This window comes from Balaenoptera borealis, assembly GCF_965194805.1.
Source record: "Balaenoptera borealis genome assembly, chromosome: 17".
NCBI classification, from domain to species: domain Eukaryota; kingdom Metazoa; phylum Chordata; class Mammalia; order Artiodactyla; family Balaenopteridae; genus Balaenoptera; species Balaenoptera borealis.
In genome coordinates this window covers 77460717-77482534 of record NC_138876.1, presented here as the reverse complement: position 1 = coordinate 77482534, position 21818 = coordinate 77460717, and the positions used below count along the sequence as shown (strand labels likewise).

The window sequence follows — 21818 nt, the reverse complement described above, 5'->3', positions numbered from 1 at the left end:
GTTTACGCAGAGGCTTCTTGGCGGGGAAATTCTGAGCCAACTTCCTTTAAGGAAAGAAGCGGGACCGCACAGGTAGGCGGGCGCCGGAAGAAGGGCGCGCCGGGGCTGGGGGAGGCGGGGGCTTGCAGGGACCGCCCCGCCCCGCGGTTGCCAGGCAACCGGCCCCGGAAGTCGCGGGAGACGCTGCGGCGGCGGCGGCGGCGGCGGCGGCGGCGGCGGCGGCGGCGGCGGCGGCGGCGGCGGCGGCGGCGGCGGCGGTGCCGGGAGCGGGTGAAAGATGGCGGAGGGCGGCGGCGGCAGCGAGGCGGGAGAGGAGGGGCCGAGGGCGGCGGGGCCGCGGCCCCCGAGCGCGCGGGACTTGCAGGTGCGGCGAGCGGCGGGGCGGGGGCGCGGCGTCGGGGACGGCGCGGCCGGGGGCGTGTGGAACCGCCCTGGCCGCGGCCGAGCTTCCCCAGACCGGCCCGGGGACCGAACTGTGATTCCGGCGCCGCGGGTCCGCCCCAGGCGGCACGCCGGGCATTGGCGTCGGTGGAAACAAGTGTCCGAGCCCGGCTGTCAGTGGTGCCCCTGCCTCGTTTCCCCTCCACCCCACTTGCAGTTTAAGAAGCAGCTGCTGATGTCGAATGGCGTTTGGGAGGTTAGGGGTCAGTTGAGTGCTTCGCCGGTTGATGCTCTGGTCAGACTCACTGCAGAAGCTCTGCGGTGGCCGTGGGGAAATCGAGTCACAGCGTGGGCTGGTTTGATCTTGTTTGTCTTGCATGCTGTTTGTGGCTCGATTACTTAACGTGTAAAAAGGGTTCCTTTTTATCAGATAACTTTTCCCTTTTAAAGGGGTGAACTAAAAAGTATTTCATCCTACGGCTTGCGCAGCCTAGTTGTAACAGCTTAGAGTCTAGAAAACATTGCGCATAAGAAACAGAGAAATAAAACTTCGTAATGAAACAGGACATTGACATTAGTTAGCTAAATACCAGCGCACCAAATCTTGCTCCGTCAGATGCTTCACACTACTCATTTTAGAGGGTTGTTTTTTTTTTAACTCTCTTTGTAACATCATTGATAAAATTCAAAAAGTAAACATCTGTAGGGAGCTATAATTAAAAATAAATGACACTCAATCCACAAGCCTTGATAGAAAAGTTCTATTACTTCATTGTTACACCTTAATTCTGTTTCTTTGAACAAACATATATTGACCACCTGCCATGTAACATACTGCTAAGCTCAGGAATGCAGAGATAAATAGGACCTCAAATCCACAGTTGGTGCTGGACACTGTTGAAGGGCATAGAAGTATAAAAGACATTTCTACCTATTTTTTGCAGAAATAAGATACGCATATATTTAACAGAACATTTTGAGATGGAGTATGAATTAGTGCCAAAATAAGCAGTGCATAAAATGACAAATTTGGAGAATGGAGAGGTGGGTGTCAGGTTAGGAGATGAACTCAATGTAGAAGAGTTCCAGTGTTCGTAAGTCAGTTCAGTAGCAGTAAACAGAATCAAGGGGCAGGAAGGTCTCATCCACCTCGTATTTTCTGTTGAAGACCGGTATCACTACGAGGCAGCGTGGACTGTCAGGGAAAAAATGGAGTTTCTGGTCAGAACAACTTCGGTTTGCATCTTGACCCTGACACTTAGTAGTTATGTGAATATCGGAAAAATGTCTTAACCTCTCTGATCCTCAGTGTCTTTATCTGTAAACTGGAGGTGATGGTGGTGTCAAGGATGAAATAAAGAAATGTCTATAAAGTGTCTGTTCAGTCCCGTATTATCCTGGATCAGACTTGCTTAGTAAATATTTGGTTCTTTTTCCCTTAAAGGAGAAAAATACTATAACTTTCACTGGTTAGTCCATGCTAATGCTATTAAACTTAAAACTATGTGACTTAATATCCTTTCTCTAATTTAAATCTATTTCTTCTTTTTATTTGAAAAATGAGAACAGCTTGGTTAATGATCACCTGATACTTGACAAATTTATACTTCATCCACTGGATTAAGATATGATAAATTGTTGGAGATATTGTGGTAGATGTCGCCAATTGTGAGAATTCCTTCCCTTCCACCATCAATTAGAAAATAGGGGTTTTGGGGTTGTTTTTTTTTTCCATCCCCTGTCTACCTTCTGGTAGGTAGGTTCAAGTAGATAACTAATTTTTTATGAATGTGATTTGGAATATCAAATACACTAAGTATTCATAGTGTTTCCCTTAGAATTTAATAAGAATGTGAAGAATTTGCAAAGAAACCTGAAAACAACCAAGTGATGGCATATGAAGAAACAGAGTATGTATCAAAGATTTAAAAGAATTGGATAATGTTGTCTCCCCAGCTGGTTTCTTGGTTATTGATTATTTGGGGGATTATTTTATTGTTTAATCTAGCCATGCTTATTTTAAGAGTTACCCATTTGGTTCAGTTTTCAGTAGGTACTCCTTAACTTTCCTGACAACTCGCTCTAAGAGCCTTTCACAGTATAATTGGAAATAGCAAAAGTACCACTAAGTGCCCATTTCTTAGCTGCCACGCAGTGTAGGGTTTGCCGGCATCTACATTAGGAGAGAGTCCCTCATTCACCGCAAGAGGAAAGGTGGATCGTCGTCTCCCAGAAAGCCTCCCAGCACCGTGAGCCTCTGACTCACAAATTCAGAAATCTCCCATGGATCTCATACTGAGAGTAGATCTTAGGTCCTTTCCTCCTCCAAAATTGGGAACATTCAGTGGGAAAGTTTGGGATAGGATTGTTAGTGACAGTACTCACCCCCAAAACCTCAGTGTTCATCAGTGTTTGTGAACATTTTCAGAGCCCTTTGTCTCTTCTCATGCCCCTCAGTCCATCCACACAACGGCGTTAACAGTTAAGGCATTTGATCCTATGCTTCTGTCCCAGGTTTCCTCCAGAATGATATCAGAAGAAAAAGATTTCTGTTTTTCTTTCTTTGTTTCCATATAGGTTGGAGTTGAGGAGAACTGGGGCTAATAACTTCAGTACTTCCTAGGGTTCCGAGTGGGCTTTGGATGGGGCAAAGAGGGGAGTTCCGTCAGTAAGAAAAGTGTACAGATGTCTGGCACTGTGTTGCACTTGTCACAGGTACCCTCGTCCTATTGATGTCAGTGTCCCGTATCGTTGGTTCTCAGTTTTAACATACATCAGTCACCTGGAAGACTTGTTTAAGCATGGACACCGGACCCCAGCCCTGAGTTTCTAAGTCACTTGGTCTAGGTTGGGGTTTGAGCATCTGCCGTTTTCAAGGGTCCCCAGGTGGTGCTGATGTTGCTATTCTAGATTGAAACATCTGTGTTATCCCTCCTGGCAGTTGTCCCTCTAAGACTGGGAATTCCAGTACTTTTCATCCTTTGCTATGTATTTGATGTTCTCACCCACAATTTCAGGTTCTTTTCTCACATTCTTCACATTTCAAATTCTAGAGGAAAGATTATCAGGGCTTACATACTTTATTCTCTCTGTGTAATTGAAATATCTTCATAATCTAGTTGTTTAGCTCATGGAAGTCTGTCCTGATAATTCACCGTGCATCTTTACTTCACAATGCACACATTTTTATCTCTTTATTTGACGGAGATTTTGTTGTTGTTTTCTACTGGTTTTAACCAGTGCATCAGTTAATGTTCTCTTCTGATGTGGTGTCATTTGCTATGTCAAATAATATACATTAACTTTGTTTAAAATATTTGCTTATGAACTTATGCCATATGATGTTTCAGGTACATCATGGATCCTGGCATTAATTCCCTCTAAATATCATTCATTTTCCTCTAAGTTAATGATGTACTGGTGATAACTTGGACCTTTCAGCTCGGTGGACTCCCTGCTGTAATGTAATTTTCTCCATATTCCTATATTGTTAATATATATTCCACATTACATGGAGTCAAAAGGCATTGTTTGCATTATTCATTTATTTTATAGAAGAAGATTATTTGATTGACAGGGTTTATTCAAACCTTCTTAAAACAAAAAATAAGGTACAAAACTATAGCAAATATAATCTCAGTTTTTAAATCTATAACATTATCTATTTGTGTCTCTTTATGATTCATGTTGAGTTGTAGTCTACGTAATTCAACAAGAATTTGTTGGGTGCTTATCATGTGCTATGTTAGAAACAATTTGGGAAACCTAAATTATAGTAGGGGGGATGAAATAGTAAGAAAAGTACACAAGTGATGACAATGTAATGTTTAATATAAATGTGCTATAAGGATTTGGAAAAGAAATACCACTTTAGTTAAGAAAATTAGAAAAGGCTTCATGAAGGATGCCTGAAATGGGCCTCTGACATACAGATAACATTTTCATTGATGGGAATAGGAATAGCATAAAAGTAATTCATAGAGCAATATTATCAGCTCATGAGGGAATCCATAAAGGAATACGGTTTTGAAGAAATTTCAGGGAGGTAAAAACTTCTGAAAACTTTGGGCCCAAGTAGTCAGAGTGTCTGTCTGTCTCTGTCTCTGTCTCTCTCGTTTGTTTTGTGGTGGGTTTTTTGTTTTGTTTTGTTTTCTCCTTTTGGAGAGGATAAGTAGGAAAAGACCGTAGAAGATATATAGATAACACTGCAGGAAGAAAAGAAACCTTGGGGGAAATGAAACACTGACACAATCATTGCTGAGCATTTCTTAATAATATCTTCTGGTAATGGAGCACTTGCCTTGTGCTTCACATACATTATATAATACCTCTAAGGGATTTTTTTAATAGGCATTAAAAGATGAGGGAACTAAGGCTCAGAGAAGTTAAATAATTTGCCCAAGCTCACACAGTAAGAGCCTAAGTTAGGATTTTAATAAGTCTTTTAGGCTACACAGCACTTTTATAATTAGGATTTCCTGCAAAATTTCCATGTTAAAAATATGAAAGTTGACATATGTGTATGGGGTGGAAGTAAAAAATTAGGTGGGAAAAATAAAGACTTTCATTTTTGTTTTCTTGTGTGCATATTTTAAAGGTTGATTAATGGAATCTTCAGAGAATTAACTTTGCCCCAGTTCCCTATTTTTTTTTTTCCTACTGAGGAAAGAATCCCTGGAGATAGTTTTCATATTTCTCATGTTTCTAGAAGGGGAACTTCATCTGGGTTTTGGGGGAATTTGGGGATTTTTTTTGTCTTTTTTTTTTAAATTTTCCAAAGATTATGGTCATGCCAATTATAAATAGCCACAAGGGGCGTAAAGGAAAGTTTTTGAGTTGTCCAAGGAAGTCAGAAGTGGGAACAAAATTACTTATATGATAATGAAATATTTTGATAACTTCTTAAAATTCCAGTTTCAAAAACCATGCTTTATTTCATTTTGAACATGTCCAGCCATATATCTATAAAGCATAATTTGGTAATATTGCTTTCTAAAAGTTTTATAAACTGTATATATCATTCATTGAAAAGAAGCTCCTTTTCCTAAACTTGATGAAATTTATATGTCTGGTAAACTTTTAAGTAGAATAATTTTGGAATTGTTTTATGTACTCAGATTTTGAAAACTTGAACAGCTAAGTGAAATATTTTTATGGGATCTGATGAGAGCAAACTGACATTAGCGTGAAACATCTTCGAGTATTTTTAAAAGAATTGTAGGTCCAACTTTGAAAATGATCTGTTACCAAATAGTTTTTGAAACTGTTGAATAGTTCATTGAAAGTAATTAAACAATTATGGTAACTTTAATTTATTCTACTATATGTGGCATTTTGGTTCGTTTTATAAATGAGAGATGCAGTGGTTTTATTTTGGAAGGGAGTTATCTTCTGAAGCGGCAGCCTTCATTTTTCATTAGACATCTTTACTACTCAATTACAAGTTAATTTTCTACTCATAACTTGTCATTGTGTAGAAGGGTTTATTTCTAGTGTTTTTATACTTTATAACAAATCTGTTATTCTGTAGTTGGCCTTGGCAGAATTATATGAAGATGAAGTGAAATGTAAAGCTTCCAAATCTGATAGACCTCACGCTACAGCCTTTAAAAGCCCACGAACACCACCTCAAAGGTAAGTTTTGTTTTGTTTTTTAAACTTGTATCCCTTTTTAGTTCACTAATCCCACATTATTTTAAATGGCCCTGGGAATTTATTTTTAACTATAACTTCTTAAAATAAATGTTTTTTAGATACTATTTCTGAAACTTTAATAGTCAGAAAGCCAGAAGAAACTTATGGGAAAATTATATTAAATACTTAATATTTTGATAGACATCACATAGCATAGTATACTGAATAGTATTTTTCTTGGGCACCGTGGTTCTTTTTTGAGTCATTGGACTCATTGAGGATCTGATGAAAGCTATACCCCCTCTCCCCCAGAACAAGACTTATGTACAATTCTGTCAGTCGTTTTTAAGGGTTTTTGTGTTTCTTAAAGCCCATCCATGGAGCCCCTCTGTGTCTTCTGTCCTTCACTTAAGAATCTATAACTTCAGGAATCTGTCTTTCCTTCTGTTGGGTGACGACCCATCTAATAGTGATCTTCTAGGTAGTATTTGCTATTGTTAAAATCCCTGAACTATAAAAACCACCAACAGTGAAGTTTTAAGAGATGAGAACCAGGTATATTTTATTGTCATGAGTTTTCTTGTTTCCAGGAATGTTTTCCTTAATGTCCTTTTAGTACTGAAAATCTCATTACTGGGGAGAAACTTGAATTTTCCCATTATATCTCATTTTCAGAAAGTCTGTTCTTTTATCAAAAGTTGAAAAATTCACTGGCAGTTATTCTTTCTTTTTTGTTTGTCACTAGTCTACCTTCTTTCTTTCTGTAGGGGAGGTAAAATGACATCCCTTTCTGGACCTGAATGGAAAGAAAGAATAATATTTATAATTTTCACCCCAACTTTTTATTTTACAAATTTTAAAATCCATAGATAATCAAAGATAAGGACAATGAACATATGCTGTGTCTGCTCCGGTATTCACCAGTTGTTAACATGTTATATACAGCAGTACATTGGTGCACACGCTGTCTTTTACTCAACCATCTGGAAGTAAATTGCAGCCATCATAGCACTTCATCCATAGCGGCTTCAGCCTGCACCCCCTAAGAAGAAGCCCACACTCCTTTATAACCTTGATAACACATCACACCTTAGAAAATGAACACTAATTGCATCAATCATTTAAGCCGTAGTCTACAGTCAGATACTCTTAGAGCCTTTCGGGTTTAGGATCCAGCCAAGGACCTTGCATTCCACTGATGATGCCTGTTTGGTATCTGAATCCAGAGCATTTTTCCCAACCTTTCTGTTGTCTGCTTTTAGCTCATCTATATAATCTAAAGCTTATTACATTGACTTTGAAGAGCCGGGGCCAGATGTCTTTTAAAATGTCCCACATTCAAGGTCATTGTTTCCTCACGATTAGATTCTTGTTAAACGTATTTGTTAAGAACACTAGTTAGTGATGTTTTCTGCTGTGTATTATATCACATCAGGAGCCATATGGTTTCAGGTTTTCCCACTATTGGTGCTATGTTCACTTGGTTAAGGTGCTGACCACCACACCACTCCATCGGAAGGTACAGTTTTTCCTTTATAATCTGCAGGTTGGTATCTTGGCACTGTTTGAATATCCTTCCCTTTCATTTAATTCTTATTTAATATGTATGTTTATGTATGTGTGTATGCCTATATACACATACATAGACATATATATATAATATATATAGAAAATATTATATATTTTAACTGCTTCCTTAATCTATACAGCCTCTGAAATTTTGAAAGCGCTCAAAATAATGTACCAAAGTTTTACTCATTAACTATTTGGCCACTGTTCCCCAGTTTGAACAGATTTTGAATGACTTAATTTGTTGGTATAACAAATCAAAATATTTGACTTCTTAAAACAAGGTTAGTGTATTAATATTTTCCTTGCTATTCGAATATAATCCTTAAGATACTTCAATGAGTGGTTTTTTTCTCTTTTATGCTATCTGAAACAGTGTTGCCGTTAACAGTTATAATTTGATAATGCAATTTTTAAGGACTTTGTGCCTCAGGTTTGATTTCTAGAATTATTTACATATCCAAAGAGAGGAGCTGCCTTAAATATATTGGTTGATGCTTTTACTGTGTTTAATCTGCTTAAAATACAATGTGAAGCAAATTATTGGCAATGTTTTCTTCTTGCGAAGTGTGATATTTTCGAATACTAAGTATGCAGTTCTCTTGACTACATATTCAGCATTGACATCTGCCGGGTTTCATTGCATGTCTACCGCTTTACCTGGTACAGAAGACAGTCTTAATTAATGGTCCACCTTCTTGGACAACGTTAGATATCAAAACATTCATCTGTTCATTGTCATTTTAAGCCAGTATGTTTTCACTGTGTACATAACGTGAAACTTAAGTACTCTAGACGTCGTGTGATCTATTTTTAATTTACAAGAGGAGGGGCAGGATCTACAGAAAAACTCACAGAAGTTAGCCTGACACCTGCTTTTACATATTCATCCACAAAAGCTTCTCTGTCACAAATAGAACTTTAAAAATGTGAGTCTCCTTGTTCAAAAATGTAAGAACTTAAAAAACATGTCCCCTACAAGTCATGAGACACTAGTATGGTTTTGAGAATTCAATAAGTGTATAAGATGTCTAGCACAGTGTTGGTACCTAGCTGGGCCTTAAAAGATTATTAGGATGTGGATGAGCACAGAAGACAAGGAACGAGATAGGCCCAGAAGAAAAAATAATAAAGATGCCAAGAGCGAGCCAGAAGGGAGCAGCAGAGCTTGAGTAGACTCGTGGCAGGTGAGGCTGGGTGGGCGGGGTGCTGCCGTGTGCGCTTCGTGGACGGGGGGCCTCGGCGTTCACCCAGAGCCCCTGTCCGGGAGGGGCCGCGAGCTTGGTTTGACGCTTTGTATGACTGTCTTGAAATTCTCAGTACACCCTGAGCAAGGAGACTCCTACTTCATTTTGCCGCCGGCCCACACGTTGAGCATCCAGCCCTGATGCAGCCACATCGCGGCCAGCCTTGCCGGCCGGGGAGGACTGCTCTTGTGCGCAAGGCAGGGGGAAGCCAGTGTAGGTTGTTCACTGTAGCTTTTACCGTAAAAACTATAGTAGAGCGATAAAGCTTTGATTCTAGACAGAGACACTCCTCAGTTTTCTATCTTTTTTTCCTCTCTGTTCTGATAAGGTTTTGCCCGTGGACAAGTTTTTTTTAATTCCCTAAGCTTCAGTTTTCTAATTTGGAAAGTGGGGATAATGCCATTGTTATGAGGATTAAATGAGCAGTTGATAACAGTTATTATTATTATACTTTTGGGAAAGTAGGTCTGGCAGTACCATATAAGGTAAATTGTAATGGGAAGAACAAGATAAGGAGACAAATCAAGAAGAAGACAGCTGCAGTAATCCAAAGAATGTGGTCATAAAATTTGAGGTTAGGATGGTGTCAGTGGAATGGAGCAGAAAGGGGTGAAATTGGTGTGGGATACTTCCAAAGAATTTATTGTAGAAACGTGATGACGTGGAATATAGAGAGTGAGTGAACGGGAAAGAGGGAAGACTGAAAGCTTCTTAATCTGGTATCCAGGGAAAATGTGATCGTTAATGGGAAGAGATGAACCGGATTCAAGTAGGTGCTTTTCAGTTCAGCACCGGGCCGTTAAGTAAGAAGGTCTAAAGACATGTATTTGAGAGTCCTCTGTATAGAGGAGGTTGCTATCTATGGGAGTGGACAAACGTTGATGATCAGATGAATTTAAATAGAGAAGGAGAGTCAAGTATGTAGGTATACTTATAAAAGAGGAGAAGGATGGGTTGTGGAAAACAATAAAACTTCTAGAAGAAAATAGACCCTGAGGTAGGCAAAGATTTCTTATACCGGTAATAAAAAATCAGTGACTGTAAAGAAGTTAGTAAATCTTTTCCTAAGTCAGATTTTTCCTGTAAGGTCTTTCTGACCAAGGCTGAGAAAAAGGAACTCTATCGTTGTACTTTGCCAGATTAGGGACAGGAGACAGGAGGGAAGGGGCTACAACAGGAGTAGCTGCAGCAGGAAGCTTTGCTTCCCTTTCCCCTTCCCCGCTCCCCTTCCCTCCCTTCCCTTCCCTTCCTTTCCTTTCTCAGTGCTGCCATTTAAGGCATCTGCTATCAAGCGCCTTCTAACACTGACCCCTGACCCCTGTCGTAAGAGCCCGCCGTGGCAGCGTTCGGCCTTGCTTGTCTGTACCGGGCCCTCTGAGCATCAGCTGGGCAGGAAGGCTTCCGTAGGCCCCTGCTCTGGGTGACTTAGTCCTCAGTGTACTTGACCAGAGCACTAGCAGCTTGGAGCCCACCCCAACCCCCTCTCAGTAGCTGTGAGCTGGCCTTGTTAGTGGCGTTCTGCTGGTGTCCACTGTTCTCCGTGTAGATCTTTCTTCCACTTGCAGTGACTTGAGAGCTGGGCTGCCCTTCCCTTTGCTGCTTAGTTCTGCGTATACGAATTTCGGGAAAGTCCCGAACGTGACTTCTATTCCTAGACTCCAGTGCTGATATAATTTTCCCGCTTTGTTTTGTGAGTCAGTTCAGTGCAAATTGGGAACTGAATTGGAGGGTATGGGTAGTCAAGGATATGAGCTTTGATTGTCACCTTATTCTGGAAGTCTCCATGTTGATATTTCATTGGTTATATTTTCTGATATTCTTGATTGTAAAAAATCTTGAAAGATAAAATAGGGTACTAATTTATGCGAAGGAAATGTTTATATTCCCTAGGACCACTATGAAATAGAAAAGAAAGGAGAAATTATTCACTACATAGTTAACACTGAGAAAATTGTTTGTGGTCTAAGTTATTTACCTTTAACACAGGGAGGTTATAACTTTTCAATCAGAACTCTCTGAGGAGTAAACTGTATGTGTAGCCCTGTGGTCTAGATGTAGATATTTACAGCATCTAAATATAGAAGTCTCTTCACTGACCAGGTCCTACTGAATGTGGATTCCTCGGGGGAAGAGGCTTAGCTTCTGGTTGTCAGCTGTCAAAGAGATGCGTGTGATAGATAAGCAGTTACAGAGGGTAAGTGAGGAAGAAACAAACTAGTTAGTTCTCAGGCGGGATGCTGAACTTGCTACCAGAATCTCTGCAAACTACTGATACTACTTAATTCCTTAATCCCGTTTTTTAAAATTAAATATTTCCACAAAGGCCTTAGAAATGGCTCTCTTTAAATAAAAGTCATTTCCTAAGACTGTGTAGCTTTTTGCCTTAAAGCAGTTTATGTTTGTATTCTGTTTTTATTCATGAACTGTAATGTTTAAAGGTTCTATTCAAGTGAACATGAATGCAGTGGATTACATATAGTTCGACCTTCAACTGGGAAAATTGTGAATGAGCTTTTCAAAGAGGCAAGGGACCATGGGGCTGTCCCTCTGAATGAAGCCACAAGAGCTTCGGGTGATGACAAATCTAAGGTAAGGGCTGAATTTTTAAAACTAAATATGCTATTGGGACTTCCCTGGTGGTCCAATGGTTGACTCCAAGCGTCCACTGCAGGGGGCGTGGTCAGGGAACTAAGTTCCCACATGCCACCCAGCGCTGCCAAGCAATAAAATAAATAACTAAATAATAAAAGATAAAAGCAATGTAACATTAAAGTTTAAAAAAAAAACTAAATTTGCTGTTTATATATTTGATCTCCTAAAGATTTCTATATTAGTTGCAAACATTGTTTTTCTAACTGTATATTTGTTTCAAATATTTGCTTTATTTTTATAAGTCTATATAATGTTTCTACAAATGGTCAAAAGTTGAGGCGGTTTCTTAACATTTCTATGAAACTTCTCTGTTTACCTTTTTATCTTGAAATAATTATAGAGTCACAGTAATTTGCCAAAGAATGCAGAGAGGTCTTACGCACCTTTCACCCAGTTTCCCCCAGCGGTTGTTACATAATTATAGTTCAGTGGCAAAGGAGGAATTTGACCTTGGTGCAGGGTTTGTGTGTAGGTCTGTGCCATTTTATCACAGGTGCAGATTTGCGTGGTGACCTCCTCCATCTGGATGCTGTCCATCATCACGACAGTCTCCTCTTGGTGGCCCCCTTTAGAGTCACTGCCACCGCCCCCGCCCTCAGTAGACCTCTGGCCACCACTAATCTGTTCTCCATCTCTGTAATTTTGTAATATCGAGAATGTCATACAAATGGAATCGTACAGTATGTGACCTTTTAGGAGTAGCTTTTTTTCACTCTGCTTAAGCCCTTGAGATCCATCAGTTATCGAGTGTATCTGAGTGTATCAGTAGATCCTTCTTTATTCCTGAGTAGCGCTCATGGTGTGGATGTACCACCGTTTGTTAACTCTTCACTTACTGAGGGAAATTTTAGGTGTTTCTAGTTTTGGGCCATTAGAAATATAGCTACTGGGACTTCCCTGGTGGCGCGGTGGTCAGGACTCCGTGCTCCCAATGCAGGGGGCCCGGGTTCAGTCCCTGGCTAGGAACTAGATCCCACATGCATGCCGCAACTAAGAGATCGCATGCCTCAACTAAGGAGCTGGCGAGCCGCAACTAAGGAGCCCACCTGCCACAACTGAGACCCGGCACAACTAATGAAATGAATAGAAAGAAAGAGAGAGAGAGAGAAAAGGAAGGAAGGAAGGAAGACATATAGCTAGTGTGAGCAGTTGTGTTTTTGTATGTAAATTAGTTTTTATTTCTTTAGGATAAATGCCCAGGAGTGCAGCTGCCTGGTCGAAGGGTAGGTGTATGTTTAGGTTTTTAAGAAGCTGCCAAACCGTTTTCCACCGTGTGTGAGGGATCTGGTTTCTCCGCGTCCTCGCCAGCATTTGGTAACATCACTGTTGACAATTTTAGCCATTTTGATAGGTGTGTAGTGATAACTCACTGTGGTTTAGATTTGCGTTTTCTTAATGGCTACTCAATCGTGTTCAGTTGCATTTTCCTAATGGCTAGTGATAGTGAACATCTTTTCATGTGCTTATTTGCCATTATCTTTATTATCCTCTTCAGTAAACTGACTTTTGCCCATTTTCTAATTGGATTGTTTGTTTTGTTACTGTTGACTTTTGAGAGTTCTGTATATATTTTAATAGGTATGAGTCCTTGGTCAGATATATGGTCTGCGGATAGTTTCTCCTGGACTGTAGCTTGTCTTTTCATCCTCTTACCAGGATTTGTCACGGGGCAAAAGTTTTCATTTTGATAAAGTCCAGTTTATCCTTTTTTTTTCCTTTTATGTATTTGATATCTTGTCTAAGAACTCTTCATCTAACTGTAGGTCCCGAAGATTTTCTTTCATGTTATCTAGAACATTTTTTATCGTTTTTCTTTTTACGTTTAAACTTATGATTCATTTTGAGTTAATTTTCTATAAGGTTTACATCGAGGTTCATTATTCTCCTTGTGGAGGTCCAAGTGCTTCACCGTTGTGTGTTGAAAGGCTCTCCTTTCTCCACTAAGTTCTTTTTGTGCCTTAAATTCCTATAAAACTTTTATACAGCTTTTATAACTATGTCAGCTGGCAGAGTACTGGTATATCAAAGAAGACTTCAAGTATCTTTTTATGTATAATTGTCATACATTCTTATAATTATCATTTCCCAACCTGAGTTCCCTCATCAGAATCATTTGGGAGGTTTTCTAAACCAGCATGTGGCCTCAGGGATTATGGCTCAGGAGGTGTCCAGTGTGCCTAGGGGGCCTGTCTGGTACTTGTGAGAGTCTTCCGCTGCTCAGAACCGCTTTTGTTAAACGAAACTTAACTTTTAGTTTTCATTTCGTTCTTTACCCACAGTGTGAAATTCTCTTTCAGTTAAGTCTCAGGTAATTTTGGTTCTTGCAAGTTCTCCAATTCTGTAAGAAAAATATAGGATTGATACAATTTAGTCTATAGAAGGGAAAGCAATGTGATGATTAATAGCTCATTTATGATACGAATGGTGATTAAAACAAACAGCAGTTTTACCTCATAAGCTATCTTACCTGAAAAATAGAAGAGCTTGTAATTAGTATAACAAAACAAAAAGTACAGTCTAGTTGATTTGTTACAGTTGAATCAAAGCAGCTTGTAAGTATGGAGCTTTTCTTCAGGGTGATTTATACTCATTTATAAAATTCTTCCTTTCTCTATGAAACTCTTATTTACTTTGTGAAATATTCAAGAACTATAATTATTATAAGACTTGTCATAAAATATTAAAGGTGGGTTTTTAAAGTCTGTTTCTACTTGAAAATATTATTTCAGTGTATAAATGCATTTCTTAGTTTAAGGTTGGCCTAAGTTATTTCAGCTTCTGAGTCACTAATGTTTTTGTGGGAAGAAACATAATTTCTTACTAGAGTATACCTCTCTGTAATATAAGACCTTTATTTTAATATAAAAATTTCCTGGAAAATATAAACCAGTTTGGCTAATTATAATTGATATACTTTTAAAATATATTATCACACATTATCATACCATTTTGCTTGATAAGCCTCAGTGAATTTTTAGCTCATTTGCTATGTGTGTGTTTTAGTCTTTTACAGGTGGAGGGTACAGATTGGGTAATTCCTTTTGTAAGCGGTCTGAATACATCTATGGAGAAACTCAGTTGCAAGATGTACGTACAGAAAGAAAATGAAAAATTGTAGATTTTTGCCTCTAGTTACTACCGTCTGTTATAAAATTAAAAATTGATAATATAATCTCTTTTTGTTCTGTTATTTTTTGAAGCATGGATTAAGAAGACTTAAAATTATATGTAAGTTTTCATACTTAAATTTTGTATTTTATATCTCAGTTGTGCCTTGCACTTAGAGATACGTAACTATTTGTTGAAAGAATGTATGACTCACTGTCAAAATGAGCTTACATATATGTTATAATAACTATTATAAATGACATACCATCATGATATAGAATTAGCTGAGTTATAAACATAGAAATGCCTAAAGTCATTCTTTGTTTTCACCTTTTGAAATTTTGGAGTTATGTTTCATTTTAAACATGTATAGTTTAGCCTTAGAGGGTCTCTGGAGGTTCTGTCTGGCCCCCTGGCATAAATAGTTTAGCTCTGCGGCAGAGAAGAAGACGGGTAGACCAGCAATCCACTACTGGGCATTTACCCTGAGAAAACCATAATTCAAAAAGAGTCATGTACCACAATGTTCATTGCAGCTCTATTTACAATAGCCAGGACATGGAAGCAACCTAAGTGTCCATCAACACATGAATGGATAAAGAAGATGTGGCACATATATACAATGGAATATTACTCAGCCATAAAAAGAAACGAAATTGAGTTATTTGTAGTGAGGTAGATGGACCTAGAGTCTGTCATACAGAGTGAAGTAAGTCAGAAAGAGAAAAACAAATACTGAATGCTAACACATATATATGGAATCTAAGGGGAAAAAATGGTTCTGAAGAACCTAGGGGCAGGACAGGAATAAAGACGCAGACGTAGAGAATGGACTTGAGGACACGGGGAGGGGGAAGGGTAAGCTGGGACGAAGTGAGAGAGTGGCATGGACGTATATACACTACCAAATGTAAAATAAATAGCTAGTGGGAAGCAGCCGCATAGCACAGGGAGGTCAGCTCGGTGCTTTGTGACCACCTAGAGGGGTGGGATAGGGAGGGCGGGAGGGAGACACAAGAGGGAGGGGATACGGGGATATATGTATACGTATAACTGATTCACTTTGTTATACAGCAGAAACTAACACCACTGTAAAGCAATTATACCCAATAAAGATGTTAAAAAGAAAAGAAGGTAGAGATGATGGGGAAGGGTGGGTGTGGAGGGGCAGCTGGATGCTCTCAGGACTTTGGTCTTCTCACTGAACCGGAAATAATTGTACTTCAAGGCCAGGGTCCAGCGATGGGACCTTTGCTATTTCAGCCATTGTCAGTTCATTAAGCTAAGTATAGATCTCACACGTGGCTTCGTTTATATCTTTATTTCAGCTGAATAAAGAATAGTACAAATAAAGTAAATCATAAATATCACATTTGAAAGTTAAAATTGTTTAATGCAGACGCGTTCTTGTATTTTTTTCCTACGCCCAAAAGGTTCAGATCTTGCTTAAACTGTGGAGCAATGGTTTCAGCTTAGACGATGGAGAATTGAGACCTTACAGTGACCCAACAAATGCTCAGTTTCTGGAGTCCGTTAAGAGAGGGTAAGATGTGTTACTTGGATTCTATTTGTTACTGAGGGTGGAACTTCTTTTTCTTGTAAACAGAACGCCGTTCAGTAGTGCTCTACTGGTTTTTAAGAGTGAGATACTGGAATATATTCTGTAAGTGGTTGCTGGGGGGAAGGGTATTTTTAAGTATATAAAGGACATGTTGCTATCTGTAAGCCAGTGGTTCTTAACTTGGTGGGGGGGAGCAGTGGTCATTGGTCCCTTTCAAAATCCAGTGAAGCTGTGGTCCCAATTCTGAGCAGAGGTATCGTAATGTAATAAATCAGTGAATTGATTAGCAGGTAGCTGCTCATCCACTAAGCCACTGTCCTGCTTACTGTTGACAGGGTGACTCATTGCATGTATGCCTGAATTTCAGCACCTTACATTAGAAAGCTTTTAAAGTGGCATTACTGCTGGCAGAAGATTTCAGAAGGTTAGTTTGAAGTTACACCTTGTGAAAGTAAACCAGATTTACAGTGCTCCGACCCATCTAAAGAACATCATAACTCACCAGGCCTTCTGGCTAAAGGATGAGGGATCAAGTGATTTTGTTACGATTATGTAAAGCTTTTCTGCATTGTGCTTTCACTAGCTGACAGTGTGATCATCCCTAAGTAGAAATACAACTGAAGAAAGGCGTCAGGCTGGTCATGAACTGGGAGGTGTAAGTAGCAGTGAAGGGGCTGGAGCAGGAGGTTACACTCCATCCAGGAATTGAAGGTGGGGCTTTTCCAAGTGATGAAATCTGTCCAAGGAGAGTGGCTGAAGTGGAGTGGAGATGGGAACTCATCGGAGTTGAGGTGGTCAAGGAACTCTAAAGGAAAGGCATTTTAGAACTAATGAGCATGGATTTTGTATTTGAATTCTACGAAGGTAATGTCAGAATACCAAAGAAAAGCAAGAAGTGCTGTAAGCGGGAGGGAGGTCACGGAGAAAGGTGGGAAGCTGACCCGGGAGGCAGTGTGTGCTGGTGGTAAACAGAAGGGTAAGAGTTGAAGTCAGTGCTGTGGACTTGGAGACCTGCAGAGTCACTGGGCAGAGCTTGGGAGCCACTGGGTGGGGGAAGTGCTCGTCTGCTGAGTAAAGGTCAACATGACTGCTGAAATGACGCTTGCTTCCAGATGGAAGAAGAAAAGAACATGATGATGAATGTGCTATAACATAGATCAAAACTAATTTATTATTAAATGAAAATACTCGACGGACGTTGTAGGCTAGTGGTCAGTCATGGTATACTAAGAGGATTTTTTTCATTTGAGCTACACCATATCCTCAAGTACAAATTATGATCAAGAACAATTTTAGAAAAGACCCCTTGAAAAAAATGATTGTCAGATAGTGGTTGTCAGCTGCATAATCATTGTCCCTTTTTTGTAACAGATATTTTGTAACACTATCTTCACCATCCTCAAAGAAGAATTTATAGATAACATAATCTATGCATGTTATTTCTAAAAACATTCATATAAAATTTATCTTAAATATCGTGAGGAAGTAAAGGAAGGTAATTTATCATAAAACTAAACATATTTCAACGTCTAATGCCTAGGTATGATTACACCAGAAGACATAACAGAGTAGACAGATAGACTGACCTAGACTGCACCTGTGTGCAGTCTAGCACTTTTCATGTAGATGCGACACACAAAAAACAGAATAATGAGGTGTGTGACTTTGGCAACTTAATTACTATAAGTGGCATTGCAGTCAGGCACTTGGTACAGTTCCAAACAAAGCAAAGTGCAATGTTCCTTCTGTTTATATGGCAGATGAGTTCCTGAAAAGTTCAAAGCATATTTATACAATACCAAAAAAAAAAAAAAATTTTTTTTTTGCTTATATGTAAGATAGAGCCTAAGCCTTAGGTTTTAGGCTCAGGTGTTATAAACAGCCTTGTCATCCATGTGACCCCCTGGTGGGGCCCTCAGTGGTTCTGTGGAACCCCCGACAAGTCTTCATCGTGTAAGTTGAGACCCCGAGACAGAGCATCTCCTGCCCCGATCCTGACCCTAAAGGAGGGCAGCATGCATGAATCACATGACAATCAAAATCACCCCTGTCAAATTTCCAAACTTCCTCCAGGGTGTTTAGAAATAAATATCCACATTAACTGTTATGTCCTCATCGGGATTTTCTAATGCCGACTTAGGTGTAAATTGCCGCCCTACAATCTGGCCTTCTGTCAGAAGCACTCCAGCCTCCCTGTGACAACAAAATCCCTATGTTGAGAATCACTAAGGAATAACGTGATGCACCTTTAAGAAAGAAATATCTACTAGAACTAGTCAATCATCACGGAAATTTTTAAATTATAAATTAAGCAAAAATTGCTGTTTTCAAGTTCACAACTTAACTATCACAATCTCAACAGTGTAGACTCATTTTTCGAAAAGTTTACTAAAACATTTTTCCTTTTTTAAAATTTTTATTTTATTTTTATACAATTTTTAAAGGTTACCTTCCATTCACAGTTACTCCAAAATATTGCCTATATTCCCTGTGTTGTACAATACCTCCTTGTAGCCTGTCTTACATCTAATAGTTTGTACCTCCCACTCCCCTAGCTCAATATTCCCCCCCACCCCACTGGTAACTGCTAGTTTGTTCTGTGTATCTGTGAGTCTGCTTCTTTTTTTGTTGTTATATTCACTAGATTGTTGTATTTTTTTAGATTACACATGTAAGTGATATCATACAGTATTTGTCTTTCTCTGACTTACTTCATTTAGCATAATGCCCTCTAAGTCCATGCGTATTGCTGCAAATGGCAAAATTTTATTCTTTTTTATGGCTGAAGAGTATTCCATTGTATATATGTACCACATCTTCTTTATCCATTCATCTGTTGATGGACACTGAGGTTGCTTCCATATCTTGGCAATTGTAAATAATGCTGCTGTGAACCTTGGGGTGGATGCATCTTTTGGAATTAGTGCTTTTGTGTTTTTTTGGATATATACTCAAGAGTGGAATTGCTGGGTCATTTGGTAGCTCTATTTTTAGTTTTTTGAGAAACCTCCATACTGTTTTCCACAGTGGCTGCACCAATTTACATTCCCACCAACAGTGTACAGGGGTTCTCTTTTCTTCACATCCTCGCCAACGTTTGTTATTTGTGTTCTTTTTGATTAATGCCATTCTGACAGGTGTGAGGTGGTATCTCACTGTGGTTTTTCTTCTTTTAAGAGAGATTCCCCCGGAGCTTCAGCACCTGGTTCACAGAGGCCACGTGAATCTGGATATGGAGGATCATCAGGATCAAGAATACGTAAAACCTAGACTGAGGTTCAAGGCTTTTAGTGGAGAAGGACAGAAACTTGGGAGGTAAAACCCTAAAATGCGAAAAGTACTTGTCTTTGTTCAACATGAATTTTCTTTGAGAATAAGAAAAGCAAATTAACCTGGAAAGTAAAAACTAAAATATAAACTATGAAGACCTTGCTGATGGAATTAGATGTGCCAATCTGGTGATAACATTAGTAGGTGATACTTAGATAGCAGTTACCACATTCCCGGCCCTCAAAGCACTTTTACAGTCATTACCTCATTTCATCTTTACAACTGCTCCTTGACGTAGATCCTGTTAATCACTCCATTTGCAGATGCAGCAGTTTGCCCAGGGTGATTGAGCGAGGAAGTGGTTAGCGTGTGAGCTTCAAACTGGGCACTCTGGCCCCCGAGTCTGTGCTTTTTACCACTGTGCCATCCTGCCTCTTTCTGATTACGATTACGTGGGTTCACAGGGGGAATTGTTGATAAAACAGTAGGTATCTTAGATCACAGCTGTAAGCATCTCTGTCTGCCGTAGGTAATTGTTAAGCTCTTGAAGCCAAAGCAATGTGCTTAAGTTGGTTATTTTCGATATATCTTAAGCAGCCAAACTCTTTCTTCAAGTTATGGACACACATAGAGAACTCCTCTTGTTGCAGGAAGAGGGAATTGTCTCAGACATTTCCAAAGAACCCTAAGACTTTGCCGAGCACAATTTAGAAACCAGTGTGCATGGTGTAATGTACGAGTGGACACCTTTACAATAGCTACGGCTTGCCTCTTCATAAAGCTTGTTACGTGTGCTGGTAAACATGACCCTCCATTTGTCCACACGTTACTGCAGGTGGCATGTTGAATTGCGGTCTTAGCCATGTTTCCAAGATACCCTTTTGTGCACCCTTTGTTCCTTTTCACGTGATTCCTTCCCTTCCGAGTTCTTTTCAGTTGCCTTGTGCACACCGGTTCTCTCTTCCCCTCTCATTTCTCAACATAGGAAAGAATTCAGTATCAGCTCTCTGCACCTGCCTTTCATTTCTCAAGTCTCCCTTTCTGCATCCTTTTCTCCGATTAGAGGCTGATTTCTGAGACATGTAGAGAATACAGGAACACGTGTTGACCTGGCTTTTTTAAGGACAGGTCTACTTGGAAATTTTCTCCCTCATCTCTCTTTACTTTCAACACAGTCAGGCTTCTCCTGAATTGTCCTATTTCTTCCCTCCTTTTTTTTTTTATAGCTACGACCCCCAGATATTTTTTTAATATTTTCTAGCACTTCTCATTTTTTACTTAATATTTATTGAGATTATGATTTTTAATTAAAACACAGGTTAAATGCCCAGTCATCTCTTTGTTTCATATACTTTCTTTTTCTATTATTTAAGTGTATGACCAAGAATTAAAGTTAGAATGCATATCTTTGTTAGTAGAAGTACAGTTGACCCTTGAAAAACACGGGGGTTCGGGGCGCCGACCCTCCAAGCGGTCGAAACTCCTCTTATAATTGGCTCTCTGTATCCACGATTCCCCATCCTCGGATCGTGTAGTACTCTATATTATAGATCATGTAATAGTGTTTGCTGTTGAAGAAAATCCACGCATAAGTGGACCTGCCCAGTTCAAACCTGTGTTTTTCAAGGGTCAGTTGTATAGTAAACCTAGAATTGAAATTGAAGAAGGTTGCCTAAAGGGAAGATAGCTAAGAAGACCCAGTGATTATAATTGGCAGTTTGAACTCATGAAAATAACGATTTATCATCTGATTGATTATATATCTTACAAAGGCCAGCCTTTTTACTTATAAGGGAAATAACTAGAGAAAATGACATTTAAAAAAGGAGAAAATGATGAAGGAAGAATGGCAAAGATAAGTGGTGATAATGCTGTGTTCATCATTAGCCATATTGGTCAGGGTTTTTGATTATAGAAAACAGAATCCATTTGCTAGATTAAATGGTAAGGGTTTTCTTACAGAGCCTTGAATAATTTATAGAATTTCTGGAAGAGATAGCAAACCAAGCTTCCCTTAGATGGGAGAAGCAAACAGAACTTTCTAGAGAAAACACCTCCTGTGCCCCATCGGTTGCTCAGAGCCTGTGGAGCTGGGGCCCAGAGCTAGGACACCCCATCGTGACTGCACTGGGAGAGTCAGATGCCTCCAGGACCCTGGGGACCAGAAGAGCTGCATCATCTCCACGCCACGGTCTTAACTTTCACCGTACAAGTATGTATTTGTTTGCTTGATGGAAGGGTGAAATCCTACAAAATCCTAGCTACAAGGGAGTCTGAGAAATGTAGTCTTCAGAATTTCCAGCTTCTCATACATGGGAAATTTACACAGGAGATGAGCGTGGTGGTGTGAGCCTGTATGATGTACGTGGATCCAGGTGCGGAATAGTTGGCTATGT

At 39.6% G+C, this 21818-nt stretch overlaps 1 protein-coding gene across 5 annotated transcripts in view; it reads left to right on the top strand.

Moving 5' to 3' along the window:
• The first annotated feature begins 233 nt into the window (after positions 1-233).
• Positions 234-21818, top strand: part of UBXN2B (UBX domain protein 2B) — a 36276-nt gene continuing 14691 nt past the window's right edge. For 2 of the 5 annotated variants that reach the window (XM_082364689.1, XM_082364687.1), the window contains exons 1-7: positions 234-364; positions 5912-6015; positions 11270-11420; positions 12671-12706; positions 14487-14570; positions 16025-16134; positions 19330-19467. In XM_082364689.1, the coding sequence (XP_082220815.1) occupies positions 278-364; positions 5912-6015; positions 11270-11420; positions 12671-12706; positions 14487-14570; positions 16025-16134; positions 19330-19467 (710 nt within the window). In that variant the 5' untranslated portion in view covers positions 234-277. Of the gene's footprint in view, positions 365-5911; positions 6016-11269; positions 11421-12670; positions 12707-14486; positions 14571-16024; positions 16135-16487; positions 16577-19329; positions 19468-21440; positions 21635-21818 lie in introns of those variants that run through there. The other 3 variants (XR_014236688.1, XM_082364686.1, XM_082364688.1) reach the window with 3 other exon arrangements.